Source organism: Teleopsis dalmanni, unplaced genomic scaffold (assembly GCF_002237135.1).
Source record: "Teleopsis dalmanni isolate 2A unplaced genomic scaffold, ASM223713v2 unscaffolded_contig_0151, whole genome shotgun sequence".
Lineage (NCBI taxonomy): Eukaryota > Metazoa > Arthropoda > Insecta > Diptera > Diopsidae > Teleopsis > Teleopsis dalmanni.
This window is the reverse complement of record NW_024031533.1, coordinates 1-10,472: the sequence shown is the minus strand read 5'-3', so window position 1 is coordinate 10,472 and position 10,472 is coordinate 1. Positions and strand designations below refer to the sequence as shown.

General features: G+C 34.1%; 1 protein-coding gene across 1 annotated transcript; it reads left to right on the top strand.

Moving 5' to 3' along the window:
- Positions 1-740: 740 nt before the first annotated feature.
- On the top strand, positions 741-4,346 carry LOC119663130 (putative uncharacterized protein DDB_G0277255; the record flags this gene model as incomplete). Its single annotated transcript, XM_038072798.1, is given in 2 exon segments — positions 741-814; positions 1,094-4,346. A coding segment is annotated over 1 exon segment (3,244 nt), but the record flags the coding sequence as incomplete, so codon positions are not given.
- Positions 4,347-10,472: the final 6,126 nt, after the last annotated feature.

The window sequence follows — 10,472 nt, the reverse complement described above, 5'->3', positions numbered from 1 at the left end:
TCGAACATAGTAATACCAAATATACTGTTGGATATGACCTGGTGCCTAAGGGGATCTGATAACAGTTAGGCTACTTCGAAACCTCAAGCAGACTGATCCTTAGCACGCGTCAAGTGATTCACTCATGATAGTTAGGTTGGATTCCAGTTTGTTCCACTAAGTAAAAATTTATGTATAAAGCATTGCATTTAGTAACTATACTTATACTATACATCTTCAGTTAAGGAACTCTTTTAATCCGCTTTTCATCAGTATTCAGATAATGTTTTATGATTATTTTGTAGGAGACCAAATCTAATTGGTGTTTTGATTTATATTTAAATATATAAGTGAACGATTCTACTAATTTCTTAGCTTCCTATTCATTCCTGATAACTACTGTAGCAGAACGGTTATTTCTAAAATGTGATAGTAGCTATTTACATTTTTAGTATTAGTTTTTTTTTCTTTATTAACATCTAACCCTAAAATATATTCTGAACGCATAATCAAATGAATTTCTATATTTTCAAATTAAATGAATATAAAACGTTGTTGAAATTTTATAATCAAATAGTTTCCGTTATTCTCTTCTACTAACTCGTGAACCGAAAATAATTTCAATTTTTATTATTGCTTTCCTTGAAAGCGTACACTTCAATTACTTTCTTGTGGAAGTGTAAAAAAACAGTAGTTTTAAATTAAATTAAAAGAAATAAAGGCAAACAGTATTTTCTAACAAAATTTTCTTTTCTTTTCAGATTTTGCCCTTCAATGCAGCGCATGAGCAAAAAATCACAATATAAATTGAGATTATGTACGCAATAAGAAAAAGGTAAGATGGTTGCCCGGGTTCAAAGCAGCACAATTTCAATTTTCCATCTCTAAGCCTTTCTCTTTTAATGCCAACGGTGCGATGTCGATACCTTAGCAATACCTTGATGATGCTAAATTGTTAATTCGCGTGCAGCACCTTTCGACACGAGAAATTATTATGGCATAAATGTAACAAATTCAACATCAAGAGCACAACAGACTTCTTTACATTTACATTTATAGTTTATTGCTTCACTTTTTTTATCTATGAAATTTCTAAATAATAATTTTTTTTTAGCTTTCGCCGATGTACGACAAATCAAAGAAAACCTGGAGTCAGCGGCTCAAAATTACGAAAACTGAAAAACCATATACAACAGCCTTGCCGGTAACAACAACAGCATCTACAGCAGCTGCCATCGCAAATAATGCACACAACAATAGCAACCATAAGGCAGAGTATCAAACAACATTAGCAGCAATGCATTTACCAACACTACAATTGCAGCAGCTAAATGACTATCACAACGGTAATGGCGCGGGGGGTGTAGCTTATGAATATCTGCCTAGTGCGCTATCACGTTCTATGAAGTATGCCGAACCATGGATTTATGGTACAGTACGTGGCATACCAGCGCGTCCATACCAGTATCATCAGGCACCAAACTATCCGCATCCACATGCAGCCGCAATCTTCGCCACTCACCCGCTAGCTACTGCAGAAGCTTTAGCGGTGGTTATATGTTCCTGTCCGGAATACCTAAACGGCACCAAGCGTGATGTGAAGAAAGCAAGTATTTGCAAGAAATGTAAAGGTTCACGTTTGCCGCTTGCCAATATCGGTGGCACAGTGCGCTTGCAAAGTAGTACTGGTGTCGTACCAGCGGTTAAATTTCGCGGTAGTGGTGCAGCTACAATGCGAGTAGTTAGTACTACAAAGAAAGCCCGTCCAACTATACTCGATCCACAAAAAGACCCATATGACTTAATGCGTCGCACACGTTTGCTTTCGCCCGAACCAGGCGCTAGTGGTGGTAGCAGCAGTTCTAAAGATAAATCGCGCAATCGCGGAAAAAGTGCAAGTCCTACACGTGGCCGCAGTCGCACTCGAAATCCTGTTAAACAAACTAAACATGATCCAGTAAGCACACAGGATTTAACGGATTGTTGGCTGGAAGAAGACGTTGATGCCTCCTTACAAGTTACTGAATCTCCTACAAGTAGCCACATGCGGCGCTCAATACTACGCTGTAATGTCAATCCTTATGACTTGATCTCAATCAAATCCATTCAAACTGTAACTAGCAATCAAAAAGTAAACTCTCCAAACATAAGTGCCTCATCCACACCTGTAACCACTCCTACAAAGGGGACTCCTACTAAAGAAAAGATTATAGGAATATCCCAAAATGAGTTTATGCCACCCAATGATGATTTTAACGTGGAAGATGCTGCTCTTAATGAGGATGAACCACCATTTGCCACTGGCGCCAATAACAATACGCGCAAGAAAAACGTGCATGAAATAACAAAATTAACAACAACTGCAAAAACGACGAAAAGTGCAACAACAACGCGACATAATGAACACAAAACTAATGATAATGCAACACATACAACAAATGTTGCAGCTGAACAGCAGTTGCCAACGGCAACAACAAAAACAGCAACAAATTTAAATGCTGCCAGCAACAAACTTAACTACACGAATGTGCAAGCGATTGCGGGTAAACGCATTAGTTTGGGCGATAATAAAACCTCCAAAAAATCGTTAATTAGGCAAAGCGAAAACGGACGTAGCTATGAGGACATCATTATTAGCGAAGAGCTTCAAGCTGCAAAGGCAACGAAAGATGCACGCCCGAACAGTGAAAATAATTCCGTTAATTATAAAACAAATACCAAAACCATAACGAATGCTTTGCCAGTGCAGGCAGCCAATGAATCGCAACCGAAGCGACCACCACGTATCAAGAAACAAGAATCTAATGAAAGCGCCGACAGTGAAGTGGAAAAATCGAAAAATGTGGCAACAAACGCCACAGTAATGAGAACCACTTATACTGCGGATGAAAGCGTTACAGTGCTGACAGTTACTCCAACCCAAAATATCAAATCTATACTAAAGCGTCCGGCATCGAAAACAACAGACAGTAATGATGCTGGTACTGCAGAAGCACATGCAGATTTGGTAGCAACGACAGCGAGCAATGTGGATGCATATGCTGCAGCAGCAACTCCTAACCAACAACGCAGCAACAGTAAAGACGGCAACACCATTGTGGTAACAACGCCAATGGCTACAGCACAATTTTACATACCTTTACCGCAAACGCGTAAAAAGGTGCAGTTTATGGTGGAGGATAACGTAATCCATGCTGTTGACAGCCATGTCAGCAATGCTGAAAAGCTATGCGATAGCGATGAAGACTTTGAAGAAATACAACAAATTCAACAACAACAGTATAATACCACTGTATATGGCAAAGATGAAAATGAAGTAGATGAAGCTGAAACTGAAACTGATGAAGATGTTGCTGCGAGTGATCCTACTGCTGCCAACGGTGGTAGTGAAGAGCTCTACATTATGCAGGACTTTGATGATGCAGAAAGCAACAAAATACAAATAACGAACATAAAGTCGACATCCAACTATGAATATTATAATAGAAAACGTGGCCAACAAAAATTATTACAACAGCAGCAACAGCAACAACAACAACAACAACAGCGACACTCACAAAACTCAGTAATGCAAGTTAGCACTGCTGAAGTGCCAGCAGTCAAAATTTTAAATCGAAATGTGAATTCTAACGATGTATCGTTGACACAAGCGGCATTATTAGCAAAATTACAACATGAATCCGAACTAGTGTCGAGTTCATTAAATGCAGTGGCAGCCAAAACCGCAACGGACAACATAAACATCGTCAACACTACCAGTAATACTCGTAAAACCGATACAAATCCAAATAATGATAACAATATGGAAACTTTTATTAATGATACCGGCAAGAGCAACAACAATAATAACAACAATATTGATACCACACAAACTGCTCTTGCTCCTGCTGCTGCAGCCAGTAACGATGATATTATTGCTGCTGTTACTAGCATTGCTGATAAGCCCTACATTGATGAATGCAATGAAAATCCATCAGCAAATTCCAAGTTGGATGCTTTACAATATGAAGATGTGCTGCCAGTTGCTCCGAATGCAACTGTTTGCATTAGTGAAACTGCAACTAAGCAACAGCAACAGCAAAAACAAAATCAAATAGTTAGCAATAAAAATAACAACAAAAACTGCAATAATTACAAAATCGCATCCACTACCACCACGAAATTATTACCGAATCAGTGTCATGGTGAATCGCTGGCTATGCTGTCAGCGTTTGCATTAGCAACAACAACAGTTAATACGCTTAATACTGCCAACGATAGCAATGAAAATGATGATAATGATGTCGGTGTTGCTGTAGCTGTAGCTGTTGCTGTTAGTGCAGATGATGAAAATGTTGCTGGTGATAATGAACTTCAAGTGAAACGTGGTAAGTTTATTTATTTTTATGTACGCCTTTGTTAGCTTTTAATTACTGGGTTTACATGTAGAAAGTGTTCCGTCCAAGAGACGCTGCCTGCCACCACACGTCGTCTTACCCATTCTAACCATACGTGTAAACCCAAACTAACCTTTTATGAAAATTTTGGTATTTACGAGTGAAATTGTATCGATTTCTATGCACATTTACCTTCACAAAATAAAATATTTAACTTATCAATTATCGTTTGGGAAAATATGTTACCGTCTCGGTTGCTAGTCGCATACTACGAGGACCAAACTCAAAGGATTAGTTGTGTTTTAATGGTTGACAGAAAAACACGTCAGAATTTTAATTAATTTCGAAAGGTAGCAGCAAAGAGTGTTAACCAAATGGAATATTTAAACATGATTGGCAGTGCACTTTAACAAAATCGAAAGATTTTTGGTAATGGTTTGAGTGGGGAAACAGTTTAGGTATAAAATTTTGTTATTTGTTTGCTCGGATTTAAGTTGGAGTGTTTACAGTTGAATCGGATTATTGGGTTTAAATAAATTGGAAAATAAATTTTATGTAATTTTATACTGAATTTATATTACCATTATCTTATACCCTAATACACAACATTTGTCTATTACGGGGAAAAAAATATAAGAAGCTTAGTATCTGCGTTTTCTTTTTTCACAGTCAGTACAGTCTATCATTTATTTATAAAGTTTACATTAAACATTTAGGACTATGTTTAGTACATAGAAACACCGGTTCTTTAGCAGAATGAGAATTGTTTATCTCTGCTAGAGTGAAATAAATTCTATTTGTTTCTAGGTGTTTCTTAGCTTCTTTTTTCGAATATGTTCTTTTAAAGCCTACCAATTTATTCTTATTGTTGACCTATATTAACAATATATTAACCGCGATAGTATTGTTGCCATCCCTAAAAGTGAATATATTTACAACGTTGTATAAACGAATGTTAACCTTATTCATTAAGGTCTTGCTACTTGATAGTGAACTTAAAGTTAACTATTCTATAAAAATTATTCTATTTTAAATTAAAAAAGAACGTAAAATAAAGTAATGTTAAAGTAAATCTTTTTGATACGTATAGACTTCTAGATTTCTTTTATAAACCTTGACTGAGTTTAAAAGCCTATTGTTGACCACAAAACTGCATTTACATTGACATCTATTTGCATTGCTCCTTTAGTAAGTATTACAATTAGCTTTTTTAGAGTTATTTTGTCTATTATTTGAATGGTGCCCCTTAGAATTGTTAGGGGCTTCCAACAACTATGAATAGCATTTTCCATTAGTATCCAAATGATTAGAATTTTTTTGGCGCAGATGCATAAATCTAATCTTTATAAATCAATTGTCAATGTTTCTGCCAGCGTTTTTTTTTCCAAAGGTTTTTCTGCTTTCCATTAATATCCAAATGATTAGGACATTTTTGGTGTAGATGCATAAATCATAATCTTTATGATTTCTTCTTTGGGTCATAACGATTTTTTCCAACTCTCATGATTTCTTGCCAGTCTTTTAATTTCTCCACAGGTTTTTTCACTTGCTTGAATTTTTTTCTCTAGTGCCGGTGTTTGAACCTACTTAAATTGTTTCATTGACGGTTGATTCTACGTAAAGGATTTAAACATCTGTGCACAATTTTGATTTTAAGTTCTGGAGATGAGTCTCGCTGTAAGTACTATTGGCTTATTACTTAACGAATATATAGGTGAGTATTCATATGTGCCACATGGAGTTTTGAGATAACTTGAATTGATAAGACAAACATAGCTTTGCGTACTGCCTTTCAAGAGCTCGTAGATCGCCCACTATAGCTATAAGGTGTCTATCACATCATTTAGTTAGTTATGCCGTTCAGGTATATTGAAGAGCTTAACTATAATAAGTTGTCATATTTACTTCAGTGTCAAGTTGTACTCATTGTTTATATTGAAGTTAACTAGTGAACTATATTTATAAGTCGCTCTTATCTAACTTGCGATTTAAGCACCGGAAACAGTGTACTACTGATGACGTCTACTTCATAATAGATATCATTCTGTCACTCTAAGCGCATTTTAATTTTTAAAATTTTTTGTTTTACAATATTAAATGCTAAAAAAGCTGATGAAACTTTGTTAATAGCATGCCATCATGACGTCTATATATATATATTTTTTTTTTTTCCGAACCACATTTAATTCTTTTATCATTCAAAATCTCATTCTCTATAGTTCTGTTTTAACTATATTCAATATAACAAATATTTGCACGATGTCGATTTGTCTATAATCAAATATCGAGCGTCAATAAAAATAACTTTCCGCTGCTCTAAGTTAACTTAATTCAAATTGTCTTTGTAACTGTTCAGATAAAATTTGCAGTATACTAACTCAATAAATGCATGTGTTGGCGTTAGCTCAAAACAAATTAACAGATTTTCTCTAAAACTTTTGATTCAATTAAAATTCTATGCGAATTATTGCTTGAGTTTTACAATTCAAGCGAATTCAGAGACTAAACTTCCGTTTATGTCGGGAATGTCATGAATGTCGTTAATTGTTGCTAGTGGGCGAATACAAAACGTTAAAAATCCTTTACTTTTGTGATGTCAAGTAATAAACCTTTTCAGAACTTTTACTTCCACTTCAACTTCAGAACTGCAAGACAACGAGGCAGCCAACCCTCATGCGCGCAACTCATTGCCAACCAACGAAGTTTTGTCAGGCAAACCTAACTATGTAGCAACAAATTTGCGAACCCACACAATGAGTGTCAAACGTATATATCTATATATTTGCATCTCTATATACATCAGTATATGCTGTTTGCTCCACATATAGCACCAAAAGTATCCATAATGGTGGCACTGACACCATGCACCTTTGTTCATTTAAGTACTGAAGTTGACACTGCTTTAATGCTGTACCATTATACATAGATGCATAAATGTGGATATGAAGGTTTGTGGGTTTTTGTAGGGGAATGACGATGATGGCAATGGCTGTTGCTCTTCAACTAGCAACGTTAACGATGGCAACGGCTTTTCTGTCTCGTTGGGGCATATTGTGGACTGCATCGCGCCTCCACGTGCTTTGTGAAATTTTGCTTGAGACAATTACGACGAAGTTGCTCCTTAGCAATTTGTTGCATTGTTTGCTGGCAGCTTTACCGTTGAGGATTTAAGTACTTCTGAGTTTTTAAACTATTTGATTTTTTAAAATTTTTCACAAGTTTTCCACCAGTTCAGTACACGTTTTCTACAATATATCTGAATGTGGTGTAGTACAGTGCGCTTGATAAAATGTATTTTAATGATGCACGTGTTGCATTTTAGTAGGCGAGGCACAATAAAAATGCATAATATTCGTAATTGAAACAAAGTTTTTGCTGCACAGTAGCCATAAATTTTTAGTTTATTAAACTTGAATTTGTTATTTAATGCCCAAATTCATATAAGTTTGCAGCAATTACCGTTTATGACCAAAATGTATGCATAATTGTTGATGAAATTAAAATGTATGAACGATTTCATTGTACTCATATTATTACTCGTTAAGTTAAAGCATCTCAATTTAAAATGCCATTATTATTTATAAATACTATTACTATTTCAAGGAACATATGCTTTATAGAAATTGTATTTCTTAATTAATTTAGATACAATTTCTTAATTGCATCTTATCAGATTCTTTTAAGTTACTGGCGCATTTTCCCTTAATACAATAAATTTTTATCCACCAAATAAATGCACAGTACTTGATATTAGTCTAATTTGACTAATTTTTTATAACAAACGTTCATTCTAGCTCCGATAACGTTTTTTCGGTAGAAAAAAATGGGGAAGTTACACGAAGAAATGAAAATTCTAAAAAATACTGAAAGTACTTTTTTCTATTGGTTGTTTATATCATAAGCACATCTATTTCCTAAACCGCTGAATCCTTTTTCATTATGATATAAGTGCTCTATAAAAACCTATCAAAAATAGTTTATAAAATTTTTATTTTATGTAATTATTTAGGGTCGCCAACATTCAGAAATAAAGAACGATTTTTTTGAAAAAAGGAAATTTTTCAATATGCATGCGGGTACATATTTAACTAAAGAACGTTATTATTATTATTATTGCTTTGGGACATGGCATGGCGACCATCGGGCCTATAGTGACTCCCTCTGGGACTAGAGCAAGTTTCTAAGCCCTGTTGCAACGATAAAAAGTGGTGTAGAAAGTGAATAGATATTAAAAAAAATGAGATGATAGATCATGAAGTGTAAGATATGGAAATATTTGATCAAGTTAAAGCAGAAAACGCAAAACTGCTAACAAAAAAAAATACTTTTAATTTTTTGACTTTTATTATTTCCAAATTTTGTCTTCAATCAATTCAAAAATTTTGTCCAAAGACCTTTCAACACTTCCAATCTGTTTGAGTAATAGGATTGCTTCAAAATAAGCGATTGTATTCACGATTAATCCTTGAAGACAACTTGCTTCCTTCTTGGTTGCTGGGTTGCTGTTAAATCTGAAAAATATTGTAGATGAAAGCAAGTATTCGTTAAATTCATTAAATATAATTAATTACGCATTAATTAATTACACCCGTGCATTGTCTTTATGGAAAAACGTCATAGCCATAAAAATTGTATTTAAGAAGTATTGTAAAAAAATCTGGGAAAATCAAAGTTGATATTCAATATAACTTGAAGTGCAGTCAATTGATATGATTCAGTTATGTTTTAAAAATACAAGACAGTTGAAAACTCTAAAACGCGTTCAGGAGGTAACACTTGACGAAAGATGATTTCCTTGATGGTTAATACTAACATATAAGGATTAAGTTTCAGAAGCAGTAAAAAAGAGGAAAAAATTATATTTAAATAATAAAAATAATAATAAAAAATAAGAAGAATAATATAATTAAAAATGGAAGAGATTTTGTGAGACTCAACCAACGGTGCAAGTGTAGTAAAGAAAACTGATAAGCAAGAAGCAAATATATACAACCCATATGTACCTTCTGCTCAAAAAGTACTCGGATTTTGTAAATAAAACACACAAATTTAAACTTTATTTCAAATTTATTTTATCTCATTCAAAATATGCTCCTTCTGAGCGATACACATATGCCAACGCTTAACCCAATCTTCCATATACTTTTCGTAGGTCCGTGAAGGTATGGCTTTTAGTTCCTACAGCGAATTCTCTTTTACTGATTCAATCGATTCAAAACGCTTATCTCGAAGGTGCAATTTGAGTTTCGGGAACAGGAAAAAGTCGCACGGCGCCAGATCAGGCAAATATGGTGCCTGAGCAATGACAGTGGTAGTGATTTGTTCAGCGGTGACAGTGGTGTTTGGTCAAGAAATTGCGCATAACAAGAATTTTCCATAGTAAAAATCGCTAAATTCACTTGAGGTAGATGGTGGTCAAATTTGAACCATATGTCTAGAAAGGGTGTACCAACATAACAATTTTTGAAAAAGGTCTATTACTTAAGGAGTAGTTAACAAACAACAAGATTTGGATATGTTTTAAGCAGAAGTTAAAATTTATATACATTATATATATATATAATATATTTTGTTTTAGTTGTTGTGTTCCATAATTATTTTATACACAAATTTAAGTACTTTATATTTAAGTAAGATACATTACTTTACATCTTTATAGTTTTGTTGTGCATTGATTTTAAGTTTCAATTTCATTTTTTCAAAAAAGAACTTTAATAATTTGATTTTATTAAATTTTCTAAAATCAATTTTAAATATATTTTAGGTTAAGTAGCAATTTTATCGCCCACCATCTTGCAATAAACTGCACTTACGACTACATTATATTGCATACAACATATAACATACAAAAATGTGCAGCAATCAAACATTACGTAGTATTTTCAAGTTAAAATTGTATAAAATCCTTTTTCAAATTTAAGCTCTCCTCCGGCCTGTTTCTTCTTTCAACACACAATGTATCCTTGCTGTTTAGTACTCTTCGGTATTGTAAAGTTTTTCTATTACACTATCTTTAACTGCTTTTTTATGTCGTTTTTATTCATGATAAAAATAACAAAATTACCATAATCTCATGAACTCTGCATATTTACACTGAATGCAAGAGAAAAAGTAAGA